Source organism: Lepidothrix coronata, unplaced genomic scaffold, assembly GCF_001604755.1.
Source record: "Lepidothrix coronata isolate B3197 unplaced genomic scaffold, Lepidothrix_coronata-1.0 Scaffold88, whole genome shotgun sequence".
Classification (NCBI taxonomy): domain Eukaryota; kingdom Metazoa; phylum Chordata; class Aves; order Passeriformes; family Pipridae; genus Lepidothrix; species Lepidothrix coronata.
In genome coordinates, this window is record NW_016690268.1 from 3,463,813 (window position 1) to 3,476,344 (window position 12,532).

The 12,532-nt window shown below is 40.3% G+C and overlaps 1 protein-coding gene across 1 annotated transcript in view; it reads left to right on the plus strand.

Moving 5' to 3' along the window:
• Positions 1 to 12,532, plus strand: part of UBAC2 (UBA domain containing 2) — a 98,938-nt gene that overhangs the window by 2,053 nt on the left and 84,353 nt on the right. The window contains exon 2 of the mRNA XM_017821100.1: positions 9,353 to 9,480. Within this exon, the coding sequence (XP_017676589.1) occupies positions 9,353 to 9,480 (128 nt within the window). The remainder of the gene's footprint in view (positions 1 to 9,352; positions 9,481 to 12,532) is intronic.

Here is a 12,532-nt window from a genome sequence, read left to right on the forward strand (position 1 = left end):
AGAACTGGACACGGTACTCCAGGTGTGGCCTCACCAGCACTGAGTACAGGGGAAGAATCACTTCCCTGGACCTCTTGGCCACACTGTTCCTGATACAGACCATGATGCCATTGGCCTTCTTGGCCACCTGGGCACACTGCTGGCTCATGTTCAGCTTCTTGTCAATCCAACTCCCAGGTCCCTTTCTGCCTGGCTGCTCTCCAGCCACTCTGTCCCCAGCCTGTAGCTCTGCATGGGGTTGTTGTGGCCAAAGTGCAGGACCCGGCACTTGGCCTTATTGAACCTCATCCCGTTGGAATCAGCCCAACTCTCCAGCCTGTCCAGGTCCCTCTGCAGAGCCCTCCTACCATCCAGCTGATCATCACTCCCCCCCAGCTTAGTGTCATCTGCAAATTTGCTGATGGTGGACTCAATCCCCTCGTTTAAATCATCGATAAAGATATTAAACAGAACTGGGCCCAACACTGATCCCTGGGGGACACCACTAGTGACTGGCCACCAACGAGACGCAGCACCATTCACCACCACTCTCTGGGCCCAGCCCTCCAGCCAGTTCTTAACCCAGCACAAAGTGCCCCTGTCCAAGCCGTGGGCTGCCAGCTTTTTCAGGAGTATGCTGTGGGAGACAGTATCAAAGGCTTTGCTGAAGTCCAGGTAGACACATCCACAGCCTTCCCCTCATCCACCAGGTGGGCCACCTGATCATAAAAGGAGATCAGGTTGGTCAGACAGGACCTGCCCTTTCTAAACCTGTGCTGGCTGGGTCTGATCCCTTGTCCATCCTGTAGGTGCTGTGTGATTGCACTTGGGATGATCTGCTCCATAACCTTGCCAGGCACTGAGGTCAGGCTGACAGGCCTGTAGTTTCCCGGGGCCACCTTGCAGCCCTTTTTGTGGATCAGCGTGACATTTGCCAACTTCCAATCATCTGGGACCTCCCCAGTGAGCCAGGACTGTTGGTAGATGATGGAGAGCAGCTTGGCAAGCTCTTCTGCCAGCTCCCTCATCACCCTGGGGTGGATCCCATCTGGTCCCATAGACTTGTCCCATAGAGGATCCAAATGGCTCAGCAGGTCGCTGACTGTTTCCTCCTGGATTACAGGGGGGCTGTTCAGCTTCTTATTAGTCTGTATTATCTTTAGAGGTCTAAAGGAGAGAAATAACTCAAGAATCCATATATATTATTTCATGCAGTACGTAGATCAAATTCATAATCAATGTTCTATGAAGCTAATCTACTGATTGATATTTCATTAATCCCTTTTTCCTTTCTTGCATTCTGTTTTTTCAGTGTTTCTAGACTGCCTCTCATTTCTTGATATTTTGATGTAAACAAAACTTCTTTTAAACTATAGAGATATTGACATGATTAGAATATTTTCAAGCTGTTTGCTAAAGATGCATTTTAAACTGGTTTTTGACTCTCGTAGTGAAGAATGATTTCATTAGAATATTAAGTTTTTTAGAATATTAGGTTTTTTCGTTAGAAAGTGTTAAGTTTTGGACCTTTTTCATTCAATGTTATTCCTTTTGCCATAAAAATTTATGAAGCTTTGATTGACCCTATAGTCTATTCTGCCTTTTGTTTTGTCCCAGACATGGTAACTGTGTGTGCTTGAGAGAAGATAGCTTATAATTCAAGTAAATGAATGTGTGCTTGTTAAAATGAAGTTGTTGTTTAATATTCCAAACACTCCATATGACAGAATGTGGCAGAAGAGGTGACTGAACTGTGGTAAACCAATGCCACTTAGCAGTATACTGATGTACTGTTTCTAGGAAATGTGTGAGGAAGACACTGTAGGTTCCTTTGGCACAGTTTATTTTTAACATTTGTTTGGGAAAATCTTTGGCTGCATGCGTGAAAAAAATCTTGAATGAGTAAATTAAAAACTTCTGTATTTTGATTTCATCGATAAAAGCAGAACAGCTAACTGATTACTGCACAGCTACATTTCCAAATTTCTAGACCAGGAATTCTGCTGCATTTGTTTAATCTGAATGAATTTCGCTTTTGTATGAAAAAGTGACCCTGAAATACTACTACTGACCTACCAGAGTAAGTTTAGATCAGCTAAGCTTTTTTGAAGTCCACTTAGCTCCCGTAGCTGTTCTGATCGTTACTGTTCTTTATTCAGGATAAGGTGTTCTTGCATTATGTACAATCAGTTGATAAAACAGTCTTAAAAAACAACATCTAGATTTAGCCATGAATAGACTCTATGTTGAATAAACAATATTTTTCAAAGTTATTAGCAAGAACAAATTGTTTTTGTATTACTTATCTCAAGCTAACTTGTTGGATCATCTGTACTATGGATGCCCATGGATTCTATCCTATTACACGTGTCTACGCAGAAAAGTTCATTCCACATCCTGGCTCCGTAGTTCAGTGAGATGAAGGACACAGTCTTCATCCAGGGAACAGTCAAAACTTGTGAGTTCTTTACAAGAAATTCAGATTCCTCTTAAGTTTGACCACTTCTACTGAAGTTAGACTTTGTAGTAAATAATGCTTGAATAGCCTGGCCTGTGCAGTGAAGTCCTTGACCTTGTCCCTGTGCCATTTAAGGAGGTGTCTCATGGCTTTGAGCACTGCAGATAAAGTGAGTTCTTACAGAAAGTGTTTATCTAGTATTTCTTATCCTAGTTTAAGAGTTTGCTGGTATAAATCCTCTGTCCTACATCTCCTGTTCAGTTCTAGTGTGTAATCACATGCATAGGCACAGAGACTCTGGAAAAATAATGTTATAAGAAATGTACATAAGCAAACCACTCCAACAAACAAACAGTCCAACCCCAGCTGCACGTGAGTTAGTCCAGACAAGTAGGTCCTTTTGTAGGAATGATATGGCGAATTGCAGGCAGACAGGTGATAACTGTGTTGTGAGGTGACAACACACCTACTCAGTGCAGGACGTGCACCATTTTGGATGAGGAGATATAAATGTAGAAGTAAATATACCTGGTACATGTTACAACTATGAGATGGGGAAGCCAGGAAACAAAGAACCCCACCATTGAAAAGGACCAAGACAGTTTGCCCTGGCTACGGGAAACTGTTTCTGTTATCTGAAATATTGGAGGAACCAGTATGCCCTGGGAAAAAAAAGCCGGTTCCTCTGGGTACTAGCAGGAGACACAGCACAGTGTCTCCTGACCCAAATGACTTAGCAAAACACTAACCCAGTTGAGTTGAGTTGTCAAACAACAATACAGTGCGTTCAGGAAACGTGTTACCAGTGCCTGACTTTAAGGAAGGGCTTGAGAGGTGGGCTGTGGTGCCGGACCCAGACCAGTTTCCTGTGTTACAGTCTGCTGGTTCAGTCCCATGAGGAATGCTAATGAAATACTTCAGTGGTTCTGCAAAGGCTGAGCATGACTATGTGAAGAGTGACACTGGGCTGGCTGTTTGATGTACTGTAGTGCTGCTTAGTTTGCCAACATGCTGCATCCCAGTAGCAAAGTATGATACACAGAAAGGCTTTACCAACAGCTTAAACCAGATAGAGCAATACCAAACCTTTCTGCAGACATTTTAATCCCCTCCCAATATTCTTCAAGCTATGTACATACTGCACAAGAGTCTAGTAGGAAAACCTGTTCAAGTTAGTCTTTATTAAGGTAAAATTTGAATCCATGTTTTAAAGCATAGCCACTTGTTACCTCTGCAAAATATTTCACTACTTTGCCTACTACACAAAAGCTACTTCTTATAGTAGGAGGGAGTAGAGTCCTTTGAACTTGTGTATAAGGATTTCTACCAATGCAACTTAGGCTTTTACATCTCTGTGAACCTTGTAGTGCAGTACTAGCAATTTGTTAAAAACTCCAAGGCAAGAGGGAAAGACTGTGCTCCTCTGCTTGCATAACTGGCAAGACTGAACTGTGTTGTGCAGTGGAAAAATAAAAAAGCTATGTGTTGGAAAAATAAAAAAGCTATGTAAATTTAAAATGTTTTTTTGTATGACTGAAGGAAATATGACCATGTATTGAATATATCAGACTTCTGTGCATAACAATATTACGCAGTACGATACTGTATGGGAAATCTAATTAGCTGGCACATCAGCATGCCATGGTGCAGCCTGGTTAGCCTGAGTCCTAGGAGCAGCATAGCCACATCAGGTCAATTAGCCATGCATTGAACGCCACAAAAGTGTGGCTATTCTGCTGCAGCAGAGCTAACTTGTTTCACGCTAGTGTGGGGATGTCCACATGGTCTTGTGGTGTAACCATACATGGTATTTCTGACAGCGTATACTAAAAGTAGTATGATAATACGCTCTTTGGTTGGAAGGAACCTCAACGAGGGGAACATTTTTGTATACTTCAACCTGTTTCAGTTTCTATTTCAAGTGTTGCTTTTAGGAACCAAGGTTTTGCTTTTTTGCTTGTTTTTTTTTTCTTTTTGTATCTCCTCATTTTTTTATAGTTTGTAGCCTAAGCTAAACCCAGAAGTTTTCTAAATAGTAAATGTATAGGTAACTGTCTTGATTACAGTCTTACCTGTGCCTTTTAAAAGTAGGTTTAAAGCATGATTGCAGTTGGTTTCTTTACTGACTTTCTTAAACTAATATTATGCATCTCTCAGCTCCTGCTTTAAGTTTATAAGCATCTGATGAAAAACTGTTCCTGCGGTGATACTCTTATTGTCTTCAGTTGCAATGAAACGTCACTGTTGGTTGGTGAACTTGCTGCAGGTTCTTGGGCAAATGTTGGAATACAATAGATTAATATCTGCATGGTGGTTTAATGCAGGAAAAACAACCACCCAAAATGCAGATTCTGTCAGTGCATTTGGGAAGTACTGTGCATTCAGATGTGCATCAGTTATGGTTTAAAAGACTTGCTGATCTTGTGTATCAGCATTAAAAAAACGGGTTTTGTGTGTTTTGTGCCATTATAGTAGCCCCCAGCAGTTAATTGTCTGTATGAAAGTGATGTGTCTGCCTTATAGCAGGTGGATTAGGGAAGATGATAGTGGAAAAAGAGTTTTTACAAAGCATATTTAATCTGCAGCTGTGGTGTAAACTCAGTAGGGATCCCCACAGAAATTGTCCTGAGCTAATTTCTGCAGCCACTGCTCATTAGCTGGTGTCAGCAGTCAGGTCCTCTCCCAAGTCAACACTTTAGTCTCAGTCCTGGAATAGCAGTCCAGGAGGTGAAGTTGTTTCCTCAAAAGCCCTTCTGAAACAGTGGATTGGTCTGGCTGCCTGTTTTGACATGCCCATATGCTGTATATCTTCACCTGGGAGCAGTGAACAGGCAGGGAGCAGGAAATAATTTCAGAAACTGTAGCTGTTGCTGCTACCACAACTTTCTTATTCTTATTAGTGCACTGGTGGCTTCTGAAGCTGCAACTACATGAGCAGTTGTGCCATAAACCTCCCCCTCTGTGACAGACGGACACAGGTATTCTTAATTCTCTATTCTGAAAAGTGGTACTGGCAGCTAGAAGAGTAGTAGGCTGTGGAAGGGGACGATTTGTGGGCTTTGTAATGAGTGCAGGGGTGGAATGTGGAGACTTAAGAGTTGATTTTCTTATTTATGTCACATTTGGGAACAGCTTCACATTGTACAATGGTAACATGAAAGTTGGGACACTTGCCTGTGAGATTTTGAGGGCAGTTTTGGGGGTAGACTTCACTGCAAATATCAGCAGTGAAAGCTAGTTGCTTGTTCTTCATCATAGTGTGGGCGTGTTCTGCTGGTTGCTACAAAATTTCTCTTTGCACTTAGGTGGAAGCTCCGTAGATGTGTTGCAGCACCGATGTTATTACTGCTTGCTGTTTGAAAGAATTGCCACTTTGGGATTGCAAATTTATTCCAAGATCTTTGAAGACAGTATTTGATATATTTTAACTTTCAGGGTCAAAATGAGAGTTTATTCTTTCATTCTACTTGCCTTATGTGGTATTGAGGCACTGTGTTTTTCTCTTTGTGCACATGTGCTGCCAGCAGACACTGGTGCCCTGGTAGCTTGGTGGTACATGTTTCCATCTTGCACATGGTTGTATACCCATTAGGCTAGAATTTTACTTTCTAAATTCTAAATTCCCTTTGTATTCTAGGTAAGGAATTTGACTTGAATGTCAGAATGCTTGATTGTGCGCTGTCTGGGATTGATAGTCATTTTTGGTCTTACTGGCTGAGACATTCCACAGCAGTCCTTGATAAGGATCTATATGCTGTTAAGGGGTAAACTGCTACATTGTGCAAACACTTGGAAAAAGAATTTCAGAAGTTGCATTATTGTATTTTTCCAGTTCACCAGAGAAGAATAAACTTGTCAGCCACGATGACATTATGAGGTGCTTGAGAGTAGAAGTTTCCATTACTCATGTGATGTTCCCTGTGGGTGACTGTCACATTTATGGGTTAGTTACTTCTGTGGTTTTTCACTTGATGACATGTCTAATATTAAGTACTTTTCCTCTATACCAAGGTTTAAAGTGTCTAAGCTGAAAGCTAAAAGGAGGCTCTTAATAAAAATGTATATTCACACTTTTGGAGAGAACAGATAAGGTTGTTTATTTTTGAATGCTTTCAAATTAGGAATTAACTTGATAGGATAAAGTATTTCAAGTGTGTATTACCTGTAATGTAAAAATAATCTAATTATATGCAAATTGCAGTAAAATCTAAATATTATACCTCTATAGAAATATATAGTTACGATGGGGATATCTAGAGGTATTGTTGTCAGGTTTCTTGTGGTAATGTGTTCCTTATGTGAAAAGTATTATGGAATTAAGGAGTTCTTGTAAAAATGTGTTCAAATTCATGAAATAACGTAGATGCATTTGATAGTAAAATAACAAGTCTTATCGAACTTTGGTTCAATACTGTTTACTGTTGCTACTAGTACAGTTCTTCTGTTTTAGGCTATTTCGAAAATTTGTATCCTGATTATAAAACTGACCTTTTCACATCAAGGAATGCTAATTTAGCTAAGTTAAGTTAACTAAAGGAGCCTGAGGTTTTACGTGAAAGGTGGACAGTTTTCTTGCATTAAAAAAAAAGTCAGCCAGACTTTCTGCCATAATGTGTCTCACACAACCATAAAAGTAAAGTTTATGGTTAGCATAGTAACATCATGTGCTGGTTTAAGAGTCAACCAGCAGGGGAAATGAACTCAACTCAAAGGAGAGACCACAAGTCAGAATAACAATTTATTAAAACAGCAAGCACAATCACACAAACAAACAATTGGTCCTAACCCACAAAACCCACACGTACAACCCAGTACCCTGGAGCATGAACAAAGTGGTGTTCCCTGGGCCCCGCTTGAGTCCAAAGTAAAGGGAGAGGGGAAAAAACCTGCTGGTGGGAGAGCTGTTGCAGTCTGGTCAGAAGCGGTGATTGAAGTCCAGCTAAGGTTGAGAGCGACGAGCTGCAGTCTTCCTCTGGATCCCACGAGTGGTTGCAAAAGTTCTGAAACTCCAGGTTTATATATTCTCCAGTTCAGGCAGGAATGGTCAATCCTTCCCTCAGAGCGGGGTATTCCATAAAAGGGTATGAGGATGCTCAGAGCGGGGACTTCTATAAAGGGTGTGAGGACAAGAGCAGCCTCCTATCTCACAGGCCTCTTAACACCTAGTTTATAGCCTGAGGAGTCAGGCTCTATGGGCAGAGGGTGTGAATAGTCTACTGATAACAGTTTCTGGGAAATGGCATGGAAGGCTATAGAATACGCAGTTTTGGGTTATACCCATATCATGATGAACTGATCTCAGCTGTCCTAACCAGGACACATCAACCTGCGTCAATCCAAGTCACTGTCTAACTTCTATAAAAGGATAGTTCTTCGAGGTGTTAATTGCTTAAATGGAGTAAGGAAAGTGCATCTTTATATAATGAACTCAAAAGGTATGGTTGTGAACTGAAATAAGAGTTTTAAGTACAAGTTTTCATTGTGGTACACATGAAAAGAGATGTTTTCTTCGCATGGTGAGCAACAGAAGACTGCAGACTTCAAGGTGCTGTGAGCTGAGAGCAGCTAACAGTGCCCATCAAAGTTGTTCTTGATGTCATCAGCTAATACTTGAATGAGGATCACATCTAAATTATGTAGTAAGAACCGTAGTTTCAATGGCAGTGGGATTGTGCCATAATTAAAATCTTGGCTTTGGTGCCTTTTACCATATTCCTTCTCTAGCAGTACACTGTTCTAGTGTGCAGCAGATGTTAATGGAATCAGTCATGGCAGCCAGTTGAATCTGGACAGGTACTAAATGTTTCCTGTATTACGTATTTTCATGCATTTTCATTTTCATTTTGTTCTTCCTGTGCCCCTGCTCTTTACTTCCCATTAGTACTTTCAAAGTAATCTCATCGTTCCGTTTTTTATGTAAGAAGAACAACAACAGAGCTACAGATTTCGCAACACCCTGGGAAAAACAGTTGTCTGAAAACGAGTGGATTGTGTGCTATAGCTGAGGTGTCTGGAAAGGAAGTAAATATGATTCAGGTTGCATGTGTGAAAAAGAGAAAAGTCATAGAATAAGTAATATTTTGGAGTCTTTGTATTGGCTTGAATTGTTGGGCAAGAGTTTGTATTTTATTGTATCACCTGCAGCAACAGAATAGGATGAATTTCTGGGTAACCCTGCTGGATATTCCACTTGGCAGTTTTTAGTAAATGTGCATTGCAGATTTCTCTGTTCTCTACCTGCTTCTGAATGTGCTTTCCGAAAGTCATGCTCATAGAGGGAAAGAAGTTGTGATTTCACAAACATACTGATTCTATTAATTTCTTTATGAATAATTGTAATGATTGAATGGAAGGAAGATGAATGTCATGTAAATTAACTTAGATATGTTTCCTTGAGTGGTGGATCCAAGTGCGGTGGAGAGAAGGTCAGTTTTTTCAGGACATTTATTCAGGTAATTCCTGCTTCATAGCCTCTAAGAAAAAAGCTAATCTTAATCCCTAATGCAAAGGAAACAGATGTACATGTCGATTTTTCTAGAAAAAAGAGTGTTTATTTTATTTCCTGAAATGTGATTGAGCCTTAGGAGGGCAGCAAAGGAGGGCATGACCTCTATAGGTACAGAGAACTTAGGTTTAATTATAGCCAAACAATTAATTTCATGAGACAATGTTGGAAACAAAATGTCTGGTTAACATATAATTGTCATTAATATCTCTAAGGACTTCTCTTTGTTTTAGTGTGTTCTTCCTATCTATTTGCAAGTTGTTGAGAACTTGGGAAGTCGTTGATCTAAAAAGTCAAGGTGGTGTCACTATTATGTTTTCCAGTCACCTGTTTAAATGTATCACTTTTTGCACCTCAGAGACTTTTCTCTAAAATGGCTTTTTTTTTTTGTTTGGTCTTCTGTCTTTAAGATAAAGCGCCTTTGTCGAAGAGTTTGTTACTAGTCCTAAGTGCCATCTCGATTCTATTGACTCTGCTCTTTCAACATTATCAGAAGTTCTTTGTGTATAACCTACAAGCTATAAAAGAGGATTTTCAGGTAAGAGTCAGCTCATTTTGTGTGAAAAGAGACTGCAAACTGGTCTTCTATGCCGTTCCTCCCCCGTTTTTTTTTCCTCTGGTTCTTTCCCTTTGTTCGCTGTTGTAGATCAGCTTGTTCTTACCTTTTTTTTATGTCACCCCAGTTTACCACTTTTTGGAAAACGTAAGAAAAACTGATCTGAAACAATCACCATAGCTTCTCACTTCTTTATCTTGTCTGGGAAATGATTTAATTTGTGTCATTTTTCCTTTCAGACACTGTAATGTGGAAACTTGCTGTGAATTAAGTGTGATTTAACCCCTCTAATAATACAAGTATTTTGATATGAATGTCAATATCTTATTATGCTTAGTTTTTGAGACTGAAGAGGGCTATTGTGATTGGGCTTTCTGATTATATATGATTTATTTTAACAACAGAGGCCGTAACTTTCATTCTGTAAGTTCTGGTTTAGTTAGTTGTGGAAAACTAAAATTTGCTGTTGAATAGAAGGGCTGCTTCTAATTTGAAGATTCCGAGTGATGGAGTTTGTCATGCTCTTCAGTACTCTGCTGAATTGGTTAATTTCTTACTCATTCCTGTTTCAAACTAAGATACTCTGTCTTTTGGATGTTGTATCTTGTAAGGTTTTATTTTAAGCTTAATTAAGGATCCTGTAATATCAGCTCCAATTCTTGAAATAATGCACTTAGAACTGGTAAGTCCTGCGGGGATTTGTTTTGGGGTGTTTTATTTTAATTTTTGGAAGTGATGAACTGCTGCTCACCAGAGAAGGGGTCAGCAAATGCCTCTGTGTTTAGCTTACCCGCAGATTTTACAGCTGCATTAAAAAAAAGGTATGTAGTCAAATTAATGTCTTTGAGAATGCCAGCTGTAGCCTATAAGCTTTAAAAGATTATTTGACCTACCTAGTGATACTCTGTGCCATGGCACTTTGTAATCTTTCTTGTCAAGAACAAGAGCTTTCTTGCGATAATGTAGATTACAACTCTACAAGAGCACTACTTATATTTTCCAAATGTCTTTCTGATGCTGTGCAGCACAAATACATAAATGATGTCTGCCTTTTAAAAATGTTACAAGCAAGTGTTTGGGGAGGGGGATGAAAAAGTCTGAGAAACTATTCAAGTTTTAAATGGAAATTGTGTGGATTTGGGTTTTGTTTCTTTATTTGTTTGTTTTTCAATTTGTCTTTAGCGGAGTTCTCTCTTTCCATTTGTTTGATCTGCTAAAAACCAGCAGTAGCTGTGTTTTATTCAAAGAAACCACCTTTACTGTGTCTTAAGCATAAATATTTGCAAGTATCTGTAAAACATATGATACTTTTATTGTGGTGTTTTGGGGAATTTGTGGCTTTGGATTTTTTCTTTCATGAGATTGTTGTTTCATTTATTCCCATGCCCTTTGGAGCAAGCTATATTCTATGTCATTGTGTAACTCAGGGAGAGCAGATTGTTTAACTTCTGTCTGATTCTAATATTCAACTGAGAATTTTTAAAAGAAAATTTGTTTAGAATGAATTCATCTGCAGGGATGAGTTTAATAGAAAGGAATTTTTTCAGGGGCCGAACAGACATTTTGGATGTTGGATTCTTAAAGCTGGTAGGGAGCACAGGCAATAAAGCAGGCAGTTGAAGAAGAGTACAGTTAATTTGGAAAGCAAAATATGTACTGTCCAAAATGAAAAGATCTTCGTCTCCATATGGAGGACCCTTAAGAGCAGCGAAGAAATGTCATGTGTAAAATAAGGATCTTCATTACATTAGATCTATGTATTTTTAAAGCTAGCTAAAGCAAAGACCAGTTAGGCTACAATCTTTCCTAGTCTGTGTGAGGGCTGTTCAGTTAATGCATGTCATGAAATAGTCATCTGTTAGGTCACAGCCCTGCTAGTTTGAGCTTCAGGAGGGATGGTACCTCAGGCTAGGTTTTAACATTGGGCATATTGCCATGGGCCAGCTGCAACAGTGAGGTCTCAGTTCTTTCTTCTTGTTCAGTCCTTGGGTATGCTGGGGAAGTTAGAGGCAGAAGCCTTGGTTGAGGCCTGAAGACCTTGAGAAATGTAAGGGAGGTGAGAATGCCTAGCAGGCCATGGCTTAGGAAAGGGAGCACGGGGTGCCGAAGCTGAGCAAGAGAGATGGAAACTAGCAAGAGAGATGAAGGGCAGCAAGCAAAGTTTCTGTAATAAGGATCTGGCAGTGTAATTGTGAGACTTTCTCTATGAACTTCGAACAGTCATGGCAATTGCTGGAGGTACCTGATGACCAGAGAAAGGCAAACATCACACTCATCTTTGGGAAAGGCAGAAGGGAAGATCCAGTTAACATCAGTCCCTCAGCCTTACCTTGGTCCCTGGGAAGGTCATGGATAAAAACTTTATAGAAGCAATTTTTCAAGATGTGCAGGACACAAAGGTGACTGGGAGCAGCCAAGCTGAAGTGGACAGATTCTGTGGGTCGCGACTGGTTGCCTTGTTGGCAACAAGGTTTTTGGTTTTGTGCCCAATGCCCTCTCTGAAGATTGAGGGCTACTTGGAGTAAATGGGATCCACCTGGCCAAGTGAGACAAAGGCATCTTTGCTAACAGGCAGGCCAACCTGGTGAGGAGAACATTAAGAGAGGAACGACACAGGAGGGAGATGACAACCTACAGTCAATTGAGGAGATATGGACTGGTTTAGCCAGCAAAGGATTGATATTAATGGATGACAGGATGATACAAACAGAAGGGATCTTGTAATCAGCAAAACAGGACTGAAAAGGACCTACTTCATAAATACGTAAATAAGGAAGTGCCTACAGGACAGCATTATGTGGAAGACTCTCGTGTTTTCTGGGAAATCAGCATGACTAGGTGCCTCTTTGAGGTGTCTGCACACGAATGCATGTGACATAAGGAACAAATAAGAGGAATTAAAGGTCATATGCCATTACAGGACTACAGTCTCACAGGGGTCATGAAAATGTGGTAGGTTAAGTCACATGATAAGAGTGCCTCAGCAGGAAGGTACAAGCTTGTTGGGAAGGACAGGCAGGGAAGGGATTTGCTT